The sequence below is a fragment of the Chenopodium album genome, chromosome 19, assembly GCF_948465745.1.
Source record: "Chenopodium album chromosome 19, dcCheAlbu1.1, whole genome shotgun sequence".
Taxonomy (NCBI): Eukaryota; Viridiplantae; Streptophyta; class Magnoliopsida; order Caryophyllales; family Amaranthaceae; genus Chenopodium; species Chenopodium album.
Window position 1 is genome coordinate 35,592,362 of NC_137852.1, and position 19,479 is coordinate 35,611,840.

Sequence of the window (19,479 nt, forward strand, 5' to 3'; positions counted from 1 at the left end):
TATGAAGTAGGTGTGGTTTTGAAGATGGGGATTTTTTTTATCCTTCCCTCATTTCTAAGGGCAAAACTACTTTAGCTAAGTTGACTAATTTGTGATAAATATCGAAAAATAAGCGTGTTTCCAAATTCTTAAGTACTAACTTGTGAAAAAATTAAGATCAACTGATATAACTAGTTTTTTTTTTCTATTGAAATTGATACTTTCCAAAACAAAGTGATATTAATTCTTAGGAATCATCATAAATTTATTATCATAACAAGTTTTAGCAACTTACTTGTACTACATTAGATAAAGATGGATTTAACTAAACTTAGAAGATTATAACATCTAAGCATTAGCAATTGTAAACAACATTCGAATAGAAGTAAACCAATAGAGTAAAAACTGATTAAAAACATATCTTTTTACTTATCTAAAAGAGCTCTATTTTTGGTGTTTAGAGAGCCACAAGGGCGTATGATGAGAATCGATCCCAAGATCTCTTGTAACCGGGAGGGGAGCTCTAACCACTTGAGCTATCCCTCACTCTCTATGCTTCTCCATCGATAATATGCAATGTAATTGAATGAAATAAAATCAAAAGCTGGTAAAAATACTTTATATATATGAATGATGATGATCCTTAGTTACAAGCATCACATCATCCAAGCAAAGTGATCCAACAATAGGGGTGTCCATAATTCGGATAAAAATCGAAATCCAATCCAATCCAAACCGATTTATCAATTTGGATCGGATCCAAACTTTAAATCGGATCGGATCGGATTGAGATTTTTTGAAAATTCGAATTTTCGGATTGGATCGAATTGACCCTAATTGGATCCAATCCAAACCGAAAACCGAATTGTAAAATTAAGCTTGTGTAAATATGTTTTTTGAAGTTTATGTCAAACAGTTACTTCTACATAAAATAAATTAGGGAGACTTTGTATTATTAATTAATGGCTTGATGTTGAAATATTTATTTTAATCATGATTTTGAAGACTTTTATTTATGTTAAAGCTTTATTTTTATGATCGTATTAGACGCTAAAAAATAATGTATTATAATTCGGATTTTCGGATCGGATTCAAATAACCGAATTTTAATTCGGATTGGATCAAGAGAGAAATTCGGATCGGATCGGATTGGAAAATTGAAAACCGAATTATATTTCGGATTGGATCGGATTTGGACTAAATCCAAACCGAAAACCGAACGGACACCCCTATCCAACAATATAGTAGAAAATATTACATCCTTCTACCCATATTATAATTTTCATTAGTGAATGGCATGAAGAGTCGAAAATCAAGAAAATAATAACGTAGATGGGTGTGACTTGTGAGGCCCAACTTTAGAGTAAGGGAAGATAAGGAAACCTTGTTAAAATGGAATGTATAATTATACACGAGACCACCTTTTTTTGGAAGATGTATACTGGTATATAGGACAATAGATTACCATATGAACTTAAATTCCTAAGCTAGTGACCATAATCAGGAAATAAAGCGGAAAAGAAAGATGAATCTTTCAAAACATGGCAATAAAATAATGTAGAATGATTCCAATATCTTACCTTCTCTATCCTTATTCCTTCAAAACCTTCACAAGAACGTTCCATTCTGTAACAAACTATCTTAATGATAAATCATCTTAATATAAACAATGGCAAGGTAGGATATAAACTTACCAATTATACCTCTTCTATTTTTAAGTGTATTAAGATTCTCGATTTCTTATACAATAGATGACACGTTAAAACCTAGCAGCATTGCTTGTCTCAACAAGGCTTCCTAAGCATACGACAGTCTCAAATGATTTCGATAGACCATGTATTACAAAATACTTTATAATCTTTATTTTCATGTTATTATACCAATGAATCTTTTTGCTATCTTGCTCTTAAAGAACTTCAACACTATCACATGAATATGCTAAAGGTTTCATGCACTAAAGCCCTTAGGTACTTTCTTTTAAGATATGGAAAAAATTTTAGTCTACAAATCTACACTATAATCAATTATCTACCAAGTATCCACGTTTTTCTTAGGTTAATGATAGAAAAAGCAAAGATATCCTCCTAACATTATTCCTAGATTCAAATGAATATTTGTTCCCGTAAAACCTTGTTGTATCACCAATTCACAATCCTGTAGTTCTCCACCCCCAGATCAGAAACCACAAGCAAATAGGAGCTACAATATAATTCAAGACTTGAATGAGCCAGCTAATCTCAGGCGCCACTTGCAAATACTCTAGTGCAAGGATGAGGAAAAATGTATGGAAATCATTCAATCGGTCATCACCTTTTTGTGTTCAGGCTATAAACCTAAATTTCATATTCAATAAAACTTCTATATAGAATGTTGTGTAAATACAACACAGAGACTACCTTATAATCATCGGTAGTGTAATAACGAAGAAGTGAAAGGTTGTAGGGAAAAACTCAAGGCCTGCATGTGGTAGGTTCTCAAACTCACATATTAAAGCAAAATTTTTTGCAAAGTCTTTGTCTTTTTACAAGAGCAACAAACCAATTTAAGAACCTCTAATGTCAGTAAAACCTATAGGATATAAAATTAGATGGTTGATCTGCTTTATCCAGCAGCCGAAAATCTACAGAAAAAACTTATTCTCCCTAAGAATAAGTGATATGCTCCTGCTGCATTTTCTCAATTTTTCAAGATGTTACATGTTAAAATCAAAGTTATTTATGAGGTGATACCACCTTTTGCAAACACGTCGTAGATGAAAGGTAGTCATTGCAAGAAGTTGAGATAAGAAATCAACTTATCAGGAAATACTTCCAAGGCATTGTTGTATCATCCTAATTCAATTTTTTCTTTTAGCACGCATCAACCAAAACCTACATCATATAAACAAATAAATCTAATCGGTTAATACAATAAATCCATAAATCTTGGCTTATGCAATGAAAAATTTTAAAATAATTGCAATTCTTCATATATCGACATAAGCAATTTGGAGAAAAAAAAATTAGAAAAATAAGGAAAACATAGAAAAATTTCACCAACCCTTGGTGAAAGTGCTTGGAAATGAATCTTGACAAAAGATAAACAATGGAAACTAATATATCATACACATTTATATGAAAACGAGAACAAAAAGGTTCATAATGAATATTCTCAAAGCATGTACACACGCAAAGTGAACAATAGCTACAAATAGTCAGCAATAGAAGAATGAAATAAACACATCAAGATTCAGGATCTTACATCTAGCCCTTCTTTCTTAGATCCTTCTAAAGAATTTCAATTCCATTGTTAGCATCAAGAGGACTTTCAGAAATGGCATCTAATCAATAAAATATGGTAGGTCAAAACGATTACATTCTCTAGCTGCTCTTGCTCTTTATTGCATATTGCAACAGAGATATTAAAGACACAAAAAAAATTAAAAACCTTGAAAATTCAATATGATAAATAGGTATGATTTATACCAATAAGTTACAATAAGAAAGAAAAAGACGATAAGGTTAAAAAAAGTGTGCTGCAAAGAAATGGAATTACCTTATTATTTACCAAAGAATTGAAAAAAAAAATCATTATTCAACACAGACTCAATACTTCCGTAGTTTCATATATCCTAAGCCTTTGAAAAATCCTAGAGTCAAGGAAATATATATGCTCTTTGAGTCTTTTGTGTGCAGAGGGTACCATGAAGGAACTTTGTTAAAAGCTAAAAAATTCTCTACTTAGAATTGCATTCCGATGAAAACAACACATAATAAATTCATGTAGATGAACTTAGTTATATAAATTTGCTAAGGCATAATAAAAATTTCCTACTTAGACTGCTTGCTGAATTCAAGGATTTTTCCAAGGAATAATAAGAAATGTTTTTATAATCATATCTCTCATACAAACTAGATTTGTGTGAATAACTGAAGCTGCAACTGAGTTTTTCATTCTTGTCTACTTGTTTGAAATTAAAGGAAGAAAAAAACAAGATGTTTGCACCCTTGCCCACAAAGACTTGAAGACGATAAGATATAGCCCATCAAATAGACTGATGTTTCAAAAGATCACCTCAAGGTTCAATTTTATTTGTTCTAACAAAATATAGCATCGTGTTTTGAGCAACCATTTTTGGTGTTTTGAGCCCAGCTCGAAATGGCCCAAAATGCTTGCTAGTCTTGGTAAAAAAAATTCGTGTTTTGAGCAACCATTTTTGGCTCGACATTGGCCCAACCAAATCCAACTTAACGGACTGATTTTTTTAGCCTTCGACTTGACCGACCTGAGCCATAATCACCTCTAAATTAAGGTTAGATATTTACTCTCTATGTATTTTATTACTTGCTCAATTTTTCGTACACAGAGTTTTAGGTTGAGTTGTATTTTATGATGGAAGTAAGTTAGTTAAAAAAATAATAAAAAACTCTTAAAAAACAAAAGTAGATATAAGAGCAAAGTCATTGTTTTCTCAAGTAAATGGTGGTCATCAACTTTTTTTATTAATATCTCTCTCTTAACACACATCAATGCCCAATCATCATGCATAGTTATGTCCATATACACACATTGGTTGCCCTCTATTTTTTTTATGATTATAAATATTCAACAAAATTACGGAAATAAAAATATGACAGTACACTTATACCATGACAAGTGGCACATATATATTGTTTGCCCACCCTTGGCCAATGGTTAAGGCCATGACTTGGTCATTAGATTTCTCTCTCCTAAACTATCAAATATATGTATTTTTTTTTGAGGGAATATACTGATTTTTTTAATACCTTTTCTCTTTCACTTTTTTGATACCCACCTTAATTGGACAACCAATGGGGTTGCTTAGTGGAAAGGAGAGGAAATATGAAAAATATTAATAAAATAATGTGAGGGTATCACTAGTAGGGAGAAAATAGTAAAATATTGTTAAAAGTTTCCAAACCAGAAAATTAAACAAGTACTCCTTCCATTTTTATTTAAGTGCCCTCATTTAACTTTAGCAATATTCACATGCACTACTTTGACCATTGTTTGTGCTTTATATATAAAATAAAACATCAATGAATGTTTGTTGAAAACGTCTCAAAGCATAGTTTTCAAATATCAACTTTTTATAATGTAAACTTAATTAAGATAACAAAATTTAAAGTTGTGCATTGGTAAGTCCACTAGTCAAACTATAAAAATAATAATAAAAATAATAATAATAATAATAATAATAATAATAATAAAAAGCAGACAAAGTAATAATATACGGTCACAAAAGAAAATAAAACTCCCTCCGTGTTTAAATACTTGATTCACTTTCCATTTTTGGCCATTTTTTGCTCCATATTCTTATTTGGAAAGTTTCTACAATATTTAATTCATTTATCTCATCTAGTGAACCCAACATAAATAATACTTTATTAATTTCATATTCTCTCTCCTCCAATTCTCTCACCACTTTTTTTTTTACAATTTATTTACTCTTCCACCAACCCATTACCTCCATATTTAATTACTTTCTCCAATTTCTCCTAAAATTCCGTGCGTGGAGAAATGGAGCAAGTATTTAAAAATAGAGGGGTACTCCGTAATACAAGTAATAAAATACAAAGAGAGTACAACTTACAAGGCCAATTGACCAGATTGGTAAATAAATAAAACCCATAACAACAATTTGGTAAAAAATACTTACTCCGGCGACAATTTGGCAAAAAAAAAAGCTAACCATATTCGGCAATTTGGTAAAAACATTAAACTCCAGCAAAATTTATACCAAAAAACTATTGTTTTCCGACAAACTCTTTAAAATTTATAACTCAATTTGTTTTTGTGCTTTTAAATTTATATTTCCTTTTAAAAATTTTGACTTACTATGTCATCTTCTTTTTTATTTTGCTAAATCCCGATACCAAATTTATTTCCTACCCCTTTTTAAAAACATTTCGTTAATAGGGGGGTATGAAACTTAAGTGAAAATTGATATTTAACATTTTTTTAAAATTGTTATTTTCATAAACCACGAAAAACGAACTAAATTAAGTACTTGGAATAATCTGTTGGAAATTTTTGTATTTTTTTGGGTTAAATGTCGCTTGAGATAATTTTATTTACCAAATAATCGCTTAAAGTTAACTTTTCTTATGAAACTGTCCTAAGGGTCTTTTTTATTTTCCAATTTGGTCATTTGACCCAGAGAAATTGTTATATACACCCGGGTGTACCGCACACCCATGAGTATTTATTTTATTCTCATTTTGATGATTGTTTTTCATTTAATCATTTAATGAAGAGCAAAAACTAACCTTAGGTTAGTTGGGTGTACGATACACCTGGGTGCATATAACAAAGGATTTTGTAGATTTTAACACCACAAAAAAAACGAAAAAAATGGCTTTTAATACTTAAAAAAACTTTTATTTTAACACAAATTCTTTATAAAATTTGATTAACTACCACTTAACGTTTTCAATCCAAAAATCCGTTAAATGGGGTCAATTGTGCCATGTGTCATCATATTATTAGTTTTTTAAAAAATTAAAAAAAAAAACCAAAACCCTAAATTAACCCAGCCTACCCCTTCCCCACCGCCGACACGGCGACACCGGCCGCTACCCCACACAAACACTCCCATTCCCAGCCCTAGTTGCCTAAACTCCATCCCCTCCCTTTCCCCCTCCCCAAAACTGACAAAACCTCCCAACGATCACTTAAAATGGGCAGCCATTTTTCAAACAACCCAAAATCTACCAGCATCAACAGCCACTGACGGTAAAAAACGACCGGTTTAAGGCCTAAGTGGTCGATCTCGACCATAAACCGGTCATTTCCGACACTTAGATTCCATTTTTGGTGGCGGATTTGGGTGGTTCGAAAAACGGTCACTCGTTTTTGGTGGCCGTTGGGGCAATGTTGTCGATTTCAGTGAGGGGGAAAGGGAGCTGAAGGAGCGTACAATTCGGCGAATTTGGCTGGCAACGGGGGTGTTGGGGTGGGACCGTGGACGGCGATGGGGATGGGGTGGCTTGATTAGTTTAGGGTTTTTGTTTTTTTTTTAATTTTCTTTTATTATTTTCTAGACACGTAAGCAATGTGGATCCTACTAACGGATTTCATCCATAAACAAGTTAAGTGGTGGTAAAAGTCATTTTTTTAGAAATTTTTTGGTGTTAAAATAAAGTTTTTTTTTGTAGTATTAAAATCCATTTTATGACTTTTTTGTGGTATTAACATCTAAAAAATCCTATAACAAATTTCGCCAAACTACAACTATACCCGTCACAATGTAACACCACCTTTCTTACTCGTACAAAGTTTCAATTATATTTGTCGACATAGTGGAGTTTAAAAAGATTCTATCATCTCCCTAATATGACCACACTTTCTCTTTTAAAGAAAATCACACTCTTGATTTCAAAGTCACCCATCCCAAATTACTCTAACACTTGTCCACAACATTTCATCCTCTTTAACTAGTGTGTATCTCGGGCGATGCCCCGAGTTGCTAATTTGTGTACTTCTTACTTTAATTTAACAATTATGTTGGACTATTTGTGTAGTTAGTGTGTGTAGTGGTTCGGGCATTGCCTTGGATGTCACTTTTTTTTTTTACATCATATGTATTTATATTTTAATCTTGTGAAAAATAAATGAATTATATTACCTCTAATTTACTTAATAAATGAAAGGAATATTATAATATTATGTGAAACTTGAAACATTAATAATAGTTGGTTGAGATGGTAAAAGTATTACTTATGTATATTGGAGGTTATGGGTTCGAATCTTGTTGTAAGCATAATTTATTTTGTTAAATGAAGTGGCTAGCTTACGTTGCGCATATATGTTGGATGATGACATGGAATTGTGACATAGGTACACATACTTTGAAGAGTGTCACGTGGCACCGTTCCTTTAAAAGGAACGCCTTTTAATATACAGTATAGATGGGTTAAAAGTAAACAGTCAAAATCTGGTAAATATCTCTTTCTAATTCAAGTTTTTTTATGGCTTAATTTCATATTTATTTTTTCTCTTCCTTGTATTACTTCAAATTGGGTTAATTTATAGTTGTAGGTTAATTTTTCTGCTAATGTTTTCATCTTTATGTGCTTTGATGTTACAAATTATGTTATTCACTGCTGGTTTTTGTTGCTTAGTTCTTCCACCATACTCTTTTCAATTGCAAATTTGGTATTGAAATATGCTGGTTTAAAAAATGGCTATGAGTAGTTTATTGTAGTATTTAGCTGTTGATTGCACTACATAAACAAAAAATATCATACTTATCCATGCAATCTGTTAGATAATATATTAATATTATCTTTTTAATATTTTGTAAAGATATATCCTTGTGTAATTTAGGTAATCTCATGATTAGGTTGTAAACCCTATATATATTGAATTAATGAGAAGGCCTCCGGTAATTACACTATTCTACATGGTATCAGATTCCTCTTAGGGTTTTCCTTTCTTTCTCTCAAACCTTAAACGATCCTAGACCCCTTTCTTGCCGTCACTATTCACCTCCGGTCAGCCGTCAACCTCCATGGCTGGTGACAACGCAACCCCTCATACCCCTCCTCCTCCTTCTCCTCCACACAACCCTAACACTCACCCAACTTTTGCTGTTCCAAACATCAAAAACCTATTGAGTGTAACTCTTGATCAGGAAGAAGCACGATATGCTACATGGGCAGAACTCTTTCAAATTCACTCTTGTGCGTATAACGTTGAAGATCATATTGACTCCGAGGTGTCTCGACCAACGGGGATTGATGATGCAACATGGAAGAGGCTTGATGCAATTGTGAAGAATTGGATCTACAGAACCATTTCTAAAGACCTTGTTCAAACAATCATGAAACCGGGTGCCACGGTTCTAGAACTATATATGGACCCATCTCGAGGAGATTTTTCATGATAATAAGCATAGTAGGGCTGTTTATCTAGAAGAGCATTTTTCCAACACGAAGCTTGAACATTATGCTAACATGAATGATTATTGTAGGCAAATTAAGCTTCTTGCGGATCAACTAGCCAACGTTGATTGCCCGGTTTCCGATCGAAAGATGGTTATGCAATTAATTGCCGGACTCACCGAGGGTGAGTATGATACTGTGGCTGCCATAGTTTCACAAGCCGAACCAACTCCGAGCTTCAACAAGGCGCGATCCACGTTCTTATTGGAGGAGACTAGGAAGGACAAACAAAAGGAGCAAGGTCAAGCCTTTATGGCCCAAACCTCGCAGGCCCAAACTGGGACCAACTCCAGCAACCCTCAACCGCCAGCAGACGAATAGCGCGGCGCCACCAAGGGTGGTCGCGGCCGTGGCCGTGGCAGCACCAAGTCTGGGAAAGGGCGTCGCCGAGGACGAGGTTCAAACAACAACAATTCGCAATAGCAGCAAGGTTCTGGGCCGTCCAGCTTGGCCCAACAGCAACAGGCCCCACAATGGGGAGCCCAACCCTGCTGGATCCCACAACAACAGCAAGGGTAGTGGGCTTCACCACCCTGCCCTTACCCAACCCAACAGGCCCAATACTGTGGCTATGGGCAGCAGCAACCTTCAATTATGGGCAGCTTATGTCTCCTACCGACTTGGGTCAAGCTTACAGTTCAATAAGTCTACAACCACCGAACAAAGGTTGGTATATGGACACGGGGGCCACCTCTCATATGACTCGTGATTCGGGTAAACTCTCTAACTTGTTTAATTTGAGCATTCCTCAATTTATTTTAGTTGGTGATGGCAAACGCATTCCGATAAATGGTTATGGCAATTCTACTACCCCTACACCTAACCCCCCTTTCAACCTCAAAAATGTTCTCTATGTCCCTAACATGATTAAAATTTTAATTTTTGTTAGAAAATTCACTTATGACAATTCCGTGTCTGTCGAGTTTGACCCTCTTGGTTTTTCTGTGAAGGACCTTATTTCGGGGACCATTCTATCAAGGTGCAATAGTGTGGGGGACCTCTATCCTTTCTCATCAATTTCTGCAACAATGACAATAGTCATCTATCTCTTGCTGCAATTTCTTCTTCTGTTTAGCATCATAGGCTTGGACACCTCGGCAATCCTGTTTTTGATTTTCTTAGGAAAAATAACTACATTCTTTGTAATAAGAGAAATAATTCTCATTTTTGCTATTCTTGTCCTTTGGGAAAACATGTACGGCTTCCTTTTAAGCCATCTACTTCTATTACTTTCTCACCGTTTGATATTATTCATATGGATTTATGGACATCTCCTATTTTAGCAAATTGGGTCACAAATATTACTTAGTTTTACTTGATGATTTCTCTCATTATCTTTGGGTGTTTCCTATCAAATATAAATCTCAAGTCTATGCCACCTTAATTAATTTCCGAGCATATATTCAAACCCAATTCAAAAGGGACATTAAAACTTTTCAAAGTGATAATGGCCGAGAATTTGATAATTCACCTTTTCAAAATTTTTATGTGGATAACGGCATGGTTTTTCGATTTTCTTGCCCTAAAACTTCTTCTCAAAATGGCAAATCCGAAAGAATAATTCGCACAATAACAATATGTCTCGCACTCTCCTTTTCCATGCTTCTCTACCTCCATCTTTTTGGGTTTATTCTGTGTCTATGGTTGCATATATTCTTAATATTCTTCCCTCCACAACCATACAAAATTAAACTCCAACTGAGGTTCTTTATTGTAGGTGTCCCACGTATGAACATCTTCGTACTTTTGGTTGTCTTTGCTACCCAAATCTTAGTGATACCGCTTCCAATAAGCTTGCACCTCGGTCCACACCTTGTGTCTTCTTGGGTTTCCCATCTAATCATAGGGGTTATTTGTGCTATGATCTCTCCTCTAACAAAATAATCATTTCCCGACATGTTACATTTGTTGAAAGTATTTTTCCTTTCTCGAATATTCAGCAGTTCAAAGAAATTGATTATGAATTCTTAGAGTATCCTGATCCATACCTCCCTCTCTTGCAAGCCCAAGTCCCACAAAACACAAACCAACCCCAAACACAAGGCCCAACTCCTCAACCAAAACCCACAAACCCCTCTCACCAAACGGACCAGCTCTCCCCTCAGCAAGTGGGCCGCGACCACTCAGCTCTCCACCGCAGGCCCACTGCGGTTCTCCCAGCCCAAACCTCCCCCTTTACAGTTTACTCTGCAGGTGGGCCGCGGAAGTGAACAGCAGGCCGCGGCCCAGCCGCGGACCCACCTGCCGAGTCCACCAACCTCTCCTACTACTCCTTTCTCCCCAATTTCACCCACCATTCAGTTTGGGTCATTACCCAACCCCACCCCGGTTCCTTCTCCTCCATCTAGAGCTACTATTGAGCCTTCCCACATTATGACAACTCGTGCTAAGGACGGTATTTTCAAACCGAACCCCAAATATCAAGCTCATATTACGGTTCCTGCTATAATTCCTCTTCCTAAAAACCCGAAATTAGCCATGCTTGACCATAATTGGAATGCCACCATGCATGAGGAATTTAATGCTCTTACTAAACAGCATACTTGGGACCTTGTTCCGTGGCCGGAAGGGGTGAATATTATTCGTTGTATGTGGTTGTTTAAACACAAGTACAAAGACAATGGTGATTTGAATTATATAAGGCGAGACTTGTTGTGAATGGCAAGTCTCAACAGGTTGGTGTTGATTGTGATGAGACTTTCAGTCTAGTTGTTAAGCCAGCTACTATTCGCACTGTGTTGAGTATTGCTATGGGCAGAGATTGGCCTATTCATCAGTTAGATGTTAAAAACGCGTTTCTTCATTGTGATCTCAAAGAAACGGTTTTTATGCATCAACCTCCAGGATTTGTGAATCCATATGCTCCTCATTATGTATGTCGGCTAAACAGATCTCTCTATGGCCTTAAACAGGCACCCCGTGCATGGTACCAACGGTTTGCTAAATTTCTCTTGCAGATTGGTTTTGTGTGCAGCAAATGTGATAATTCCCTCTTTATTTTGCGACATGGTGCTAATGTTGCATATCTCTTGCTTTATGTTGATGACATTGTACATACAGCTTCCTCTGAAACTTTCAAGTGTGACATTATTGCTCTTCTAAAGTCAGAATTTGACATGTCTGACTTGGGTAAGTTGAGCTATTTTTTTGGGAATTTCTGTAACCCGGACGAAGGATTCTATGGTTCTTTGTTAAAGTAAGTACGCAGAGGAAATTATTCACAAGGCTAAGATGGACAGTTGCAAACCCGTGGTCACACTTGTTGACACGAAGTCCAAGCTCGGCGCTCACGATGGTGAGCTATTGAAGGATTCCTCTCTTTACAGAAGTCTTGCAGGTGCACTCCAGTACCTCACTTTCACCAGACTTGATATTTCTTATGCTGTTCAGCAGGTTTGTCTATTTATGCATGCTCCTAGGGAACCTCATTTTAACGCTCTAAAGCGTATTATCAGATACATCAAAGGCACTTATGATCATGGGATACATTTATATCGTTCAGCTCCTACGAGACTAACTTCTTACACAGATGTCGACTGGGCCGGATGCCCGGACACTCGGCGCTCTACTTCGAGTATTGTGTTTATTTAGGTGATAATCTTGTCTCATGGTCTGCTAAACGACAGGCTACTCTGTCCAAATCCAGTGCTGAAGTAGAATATATATGCGTCGCTAATGTTCTTTCTGAATTATGTTGGCTACGGAACCTTCTTCTTGAGCTACATTGCCCTGTTCGACAGGCATCGTTGGTCTATTGTGATTATATATCGGCAGTGTATTTATCATGCAACCCGGTACAACACCATCGTACAAAGCACATTGAGATAGACATTCATTTTGTTCGCGACAAGGTCGCTCTAGGTGAGGTGAAAGTCTTACATGTTTCGTCTTCTTCTCAATACGCCGACATTTTCACAAAAGGGCTACCGCGCCAACTCTTTTTAGATTTTAGAGACAGTCTCAGCGTCCGACCTTCTCCCGCTTCGACTACAGGGGTGTGTTAGATAATATATTAATATTATCATGTTAATATTCTGTAAAGATATATCCTTGTGTAATTTAGGTAATCTCATGATTAGATTGTAAACCCTATATATATTGAATTAATGAGAATGCTTCTGGTAAGGAGAATTACACTATTCTACACAATCAACAGCTAAATACTACAATAAAATCATTGATGCAGAACTTCTCAACACCAGTTTAGCTAGCTACTAGGTTCTCGACCATCTGCTGATCCATTATGACATGGTTCACACAAAGTTCGCGCAATGGAGAAAGATTAATTTCACTTACAAATATACCATATACTTAGATAATTTGCACCCCTGAATATTCCATTAGTATGAACAACTAAGTTTAGAAATTATTAAAACACCAATGATATCAACTACAAGCTCGTCAACTATCAACTTTTCCAAACAAGAAGCAATTCTTGAATGCAAGCTATATATTAGAGGTATATAAAGGTGTAACTTTTGAAGTGTTGGCCTTTTGCTTATAACAGCTCTGTCAAGAAACTCTAGGAATTCTAGTGCATCATCAGGATCAGGATCATCTTTGCAGGCCAGTCGGTAACTTACATCGTCCAAATTCTAGCATCGCCCCAAGTTGAGGCAGGGGATGCTAAGCCAATCATGCCTCCAAGTCTTGTCAGAATAGCATCTCGTGTTGTCAGGAAAGAGAGTATGTGATTTCCTGTGTCTTCTGGGAGTTTTAATATTTGGTCCATATTGGGTGTCAAGACTGAAATCTATGTAGAAAGCGGAGCATAAAGAGAACCATGTTAATATGTATGATTAAACTTTATAAACAAGTAAAGTACGCTACATAAGTTATCTAATCTAGCCTGCGGATAATTCAACTATAAAAACTAAAATAATCATGCAAACCTTTCTATGAATGTAATAAATTAATGTCCATCAAAGATCGGATATAGTAACACACGAGAAAATTATGGAAATTACATACTCAACTCGACAAATCATGCCTATGCTCATGAAAATAGATAAGAATCTGGCATCCTAGATAGTCTCTAACTCAAGAGTTACAGGTGATTATACACTCTCTCCCACTAAAGGGCACACTAAATTTTCAGGAAGTTTATAATGTCTCACTAAATTTCATTTCTATTAGAAGCTATAAGAAGAATTGGAGGATATCCCTACAAATAAGCCTTAATCCTAAAGATGGGGTAGGTTGGCTACAAAATGGTCTATCTTTATATATCAGGATTTGTCAAAGTCCGTAGCTTTTAATTGTACTTTCCAGCCTAGGATTGATCCATTCTAAATTTCCAACCTCTTCTGATAAAGCAAAAATCGCATATGCTTGCTACTAATAAGCACAAACGAAGCCCCAGTTTATCTCCTTGATCAACAAAATTTATTTATCAAATGACAAAATTGTAAATAAATCAACAAGTTTGCCAAATCATGGCCTACTTGTAAATAAATCAATTATTACAAATCCATTTTCTAGTCATCATAGCATATTTGTAAATAAATCAACTATTGTGGGATCGATCTTTAAAAAAAGTTGTTGAATTACTTACACTTTTGCCATTTGATAAACATAATTTGTTTATGAAGGAGATAAACTTGGATTTTTCTCAATAAGGACTAGCTACTACTGACTAAATTTTCTCATAACAATAAGATTTACACTTTGAAAAGTTAGTTAATAGAATCAAGGCACTACATAAACAATAAATATCATACCTATCCATGCAATCAACAGCTAAGAGGGCGTTTGGTTAGCATAATAGTATGGGTTTGGAATCAGGAATGTGGTTTGAAACTTGATACTTAATACTATGTATTTGGTTCAATTTTGGAATAGAATCTCATCCCCTTAATGCCATGTATTTGATACTTAAGGGAATGGAATGAGCCAAACCCACCATACCCCCAAGATTTTCAAACCCCATACCTCATGGGTTTGAGGTATGGGTTTAAAATTCATACTTTTGACAACCAAACATACGGTAGGTTTTAGTCATTACAAACCCATACATCATTCCTATATTCCGCGAACCAAACGCCCCCTAAATACTATTGGAGGAAAACTGACCCCGTAGTCGGGATTATAATAATATAAACCTTAGTTAGGATTATTAGAAGTAAATCGTCATAGTTGGAATTATTAAAGTGTATCTTTCCTTTTTTTTTTTTTTTTTTTTTTTGTGTATAGTTTAATTGTACATTTTAATATGTTTATGTATTTATTTAGGCAAAAGCTAATGAGCACCCTTGGGGCGTTAGATAAGAGAATTAAATTGCAAATATTAAAGTAAAATTAATATTAATTACACCGAACGACGCATGATTTTGTCATGAATTCCTAACTTAATACCATTTCAACCAATATAATTTATCCTTATCTAACGCCCGGGGCGCTCGTTAGCAAGATCCATTTATTTATAATGTGAATTAATAAAGCAAGTTTCATTTCCAACTAAGATGATTTATTAAATGATGATGTGACGTGATACTTATGTAAGAAGGGGTACATGTGACACATATACAATTTTAGGAGCACATTTTAATATATACGGGTATGGGTATTCTTTTTTATTTATCCGTTTATTCTGTTTTTTATTCTTGTAGTATAGATCAATATTAAAAGAATAAAAAATAATAATAAACGGGTATTTTTTTTTTTGTATGGGTACATGTATTTTGTTTAAATCCATACCCATATCCATTCTTTTCCGAACCAGACCCGAATTCGTCCGGTCCACGGGTTCAGGATCCATTGCCATCCCTAAACAAGTACTCCGTATTACGGTTTGGTTACTAAACATGAAGTGTACCCTTAGGCCCATAAGAAGAAGAACCCAATAAAACGAGATAGAGGTTTGTGTGTCTTATTTAAAAACCAAAACAAAACCCTAATAAAGCCTTACTCACCTTTGCCCCCCATTTCTTCTGCAGCAGCTGCGAGAGAAACAAACTGAACAACAATGGAGGCCGGCAAAACTGTTAAAGATGTTTCTCCTCACGATTTCGTCAAAGCTTATGCTGCTCATCTTAAGCGCTCCGGCAAGGTTCTCCTCTTCTTCTTTATTGCTATCGAATTTATTGATTTTGAAATCATGATTTTCGATTCAATGTTAATTTTATACTTTGTGATTGAGTTTTGATTAAGGAAATTTGTTCGCACATTAGTTGAAGATTCGAGCTTCAATTTTCCATAATTATGTTTTTTTTTTTTGTATGATTTTTGGTTTTCTAGGGATTTCTGTTTGATTAATTTGAAATTTTATGATTAGTTTGGAGTATTCCGAGTTATATTGGGTTGGAAATGGGGTATTTTTCTGTAGAATGTAGCATTAGATGATTTAATTTCTGTCATTTACGCTCTAATATCGCAATTAATCTGAAACATAAGAAGTAAATTAAAATAAAGAGGCGAATATGATTTAATAAGGGCAAGTTTAGCCATTTGGGTGACTTGCATTTTGTTTTTCTAATACTATAGAATGGCATAAGTTGCTAATTTGTATACATCAGGAGGAGATTATAATAAGTATCAATGATACAATAGTGAGGCGAGTTTAGCTATTATTTTACTGCATACTTTGGATATGATATACGATAGAATGATATTCGATGCTATTGCTTATAATGATGCCCCATTCGCAATTGTGAAAAATCAGTTTGCTAAATTTTTTATGGCATTAGATGCTAGTAAAGTTGCAATCTTTGACGTAAAGCTAGATTTTGATAGGTTGTTTATATGTTCTTTGCATTCTGTAGATGGAGTTGCCTCATTGGACTGACATCGTCAAGACTGGTAAGCTAAAGGAACTTGCTCCATACGACCCCGACTGGTATTACATCAGAGCTGGTAAGTCAGATTTTCTCTGGGAATCTTCACTTGCTTGTCTCTTGAGATTGAAAATTTGAATCTACGTGTGATAAACATAATTGAGTGTATGGTTTGTTCCTTCCTTGGCTTATTACTGTCAAGTGAATGTAGAATTTCAAATTGATAATGCCTAGTGAACGGTGTGTTGTTGGTTTCTTGGATAAGCTGTTGTTGCTGGAGAAAGTAATGATACCTTTTTTTCTTCTCTCTTAGGTAATAAATTTGTTGGTCACCATTATTTACTTGTTCTTTTTTAGTGCACAGAAGGCATTGAATTGATGGATATATAAGTTTTTGATCATGTTCGTTGTGAATTGATTTTCTTGTGAAAAAAACAAGAGGAGCCACTTTCTATTTAATCCATACTTTTATTAACATGGTGTAGCAAGGTCTTCACGCTCTTACGTCTATTCGCAATGCTTATTGTATCAGCTTGACCTTTCATAAGTGGAGAGCTAAAGAGGTTTTCTTTTCATGACAAGTGATTAAAATCATGTGGGTTGTGAAAGTGTGGTAGCATGATAGGTAATATGAAGTAGTAGACCGTGAGTAGATAATGATGGTTGTTGATGCTTTGCTTTTTGATTAACTACTGGCATTTTTTCCAGTGAAGTGAAGGTTGGCTTACACCTTTTGTAGCTTTTTTAGTCTTTCCAATATCTTATATGTTTCCTTCTATACAAAATAAAAATTCTACGTTTTACTACAGTAAGATTGTGAAAGGCTGTGTGTAAAAATTCTCGTATCTGCTGAAGAATTTGATATTTGTATTGTACTTGGGTACTTTTTGTATTTTTTGGTAGTTGTTAATTGTTCTTCTTTTTGGCAGCTTCAATGGCAAGGAAAATCTACTTGAGGGGTGGACTTGGTGTTGGTGGATTCAGAAGGATTTATGGAGGAAGCAAGAGAAACGGTAGTCGCCCTCCTCATTTCTGCAAGAGCAGTGGTTCTGTTGCTCGTCACATTCTTCAGCAATTAGAGCAAGTGAAAATTGTCGAAATTGATCCTAAAGGGTAAGCTGTTCTTTGTTATTATAATCAGCTGGTAACTCAGAGCATGGCTGTTCAGTGTGCCATTTTTTAACAAGCTGAGTGTAATACAACCAATTCAAGCTACTTGATATTAGCATTACCAACATTATGGATTTAAATCTCATCATTGGTTTTATTATTTGAGCTCTTTCATCGAAGATGTAATTGGTTGTCTTGAGAGTCTAATGACATTTACTTTTTTATTTGCAGGGGAAGGAAAATCACATCCAGTGGCCAGCGAGATCTTGATCAAGTGGCTGGTAGAATTGGCGTTGAGGTGTAAGAAGGCTGGGTTGCACTCTTACAAATGCATCAATGGATTGTTTTTTTGACTCAAAATTGAAAACTAGTTGAGGGACGTAAAGCAGAATTTTACCTATTGTGGCCTATGTTGATTGTTAGTTTTGTGATGCCGTGATAGTTGTCTTGAGATTTTTTGTCTACGGAGGACACAAGATTATGAAATTAATTTTACTTCATTTTTGTTGTGGTTTAATTTGCTCCTCTTTATAATAGTCTTAAATCCATGTGACTTTGTGACGCCCTATCTTCATGATTTATCAAATAGCATTACTGTTATCCTTTCCTAATCTTATGGTATTGACTATTTCGTGTTAGATTAATTCTTACTCGAAACGTTGGATTAAGCAACTGAAAATAGCGTTGTACTTTGGTCTTAGTGTGGAGATTAGGGAGATGGTGTGATATGGAGATGTTCAAGCATAAGGGAGATGCTTCTAATGTGTGGACTGTGGAGCCATAAAATAGCAAAAGCTACGTTTTAAAAAAGAAACACGTAGCAAAAAGTACAAAAACACTATGGTTTTTATAAAATAACCGTAGCAAATAACTTAAAATTGCTACGATTCTGAACCGTAGCAAATAATTTTCCTCATTGGCTAGGCCCACTAGTTATACGGTTCAAAACCGTTGCAGATACTCCTAAAAATCCCGTATCAAATGTCTTTTTATTTTATTTTATTTTATTTTTATTTTTTATTTTTATTTTTATTTTTTATTTTTTTTATAACTAGAGTGAATGAGATTAATTTGATGCTTAAATTGAGGTACAAAACTGAAAGAGGAAAAATGGTGTGAATTATGAGGAAAAGCTTAACGTGTAGGCCCCACTAACTAATTTATAGATAGAACTCGTTAATTGGTCAAAAATTTAATTTTTAATTTTATTTTTGACAGTAAAATAAAACTTTTATTTGATTGGGTAGTAAGAGAAATTTTGAGATTTTTTTGTTTGTATAAGTCAAAATTTTCAAACAATCAAGTAACAAAATAAAAGTTCAGAGATTATCAATAATCTCATTTACTTTTATTATTTAATTAGACAATATATATGTTGGTCAAAGTATAACCTTATACTAAACAAAGGGAATAATATTATTTTATTAAAAGGAATGGAAGTTAAGAGAAAATTAATAATTTAAAAAAAATGTAGAAATGGAGACCATGTAAGGAGAGAGATAAAATAAAAAGAAGAAAAAAACTCTTAAGCAAGAGAATGATGCACTTAAAAAATGATCAATTTAGGAATTTAATGTAATTTTAAAAAAGGAAGGAAGTACACACAACCTTTATTTATATAAAATATCAAAATTTTACTTTTTTATTAATCAAACCCAGTTATGTTGTTTTAT

The 19,479-nt window shown here is 34.7% G+C and overlaps 2 protein-coding genes across 2 annotated transcripts; both read left to right on the plus strand.

The window, feature by feature from the left end:
- Positions 1 to 8,491: 8,491 nt before the first annotated feature.
- On the plus strand, positions 8,492 to 9,245 carry LOC145594284 (uncharacterized). Its single transcript, XM_081650618.1, has 2 exons — positions 8,492 to 8,813; positions 8,896 to 9,245. The coding sequence occupies exons 1-2, from the start codon at positions 8,492 to 8,494 to the stop codon at positions 9,243 to 9,245; spliced, it is 672 nt and encodes a 223-aa protein (XP_081506744.1).
- Positions 9,246 to 15,813: 6,568 nt separating this feature from the next.
- Positions 15,814 to 18,315, plus strand: LOC145595281 (small ribosomal subunit protein eS19z-like). The gene is made up of 4 exons (XM_081651666.1): positions 15,814 to 15,972; positions 16,685 to 16,775; positions 17,626 to 17,809; positions 18,038 to 18,315. Exons 1-4 carry the CDS (start codon positions 15,889 to 15,891, stop codon positions 18,108 to 18,110), a joined length of 432 nt encoding a protein of 143 aa, XP_081507792.1. The 5' UTR covers positions 15,814 to 15,888; the 3' UTR covers positions 18,111 to 18,315.
- Positions 18,316 to 19,479: the final 1,164 nt, after the last annotated feature.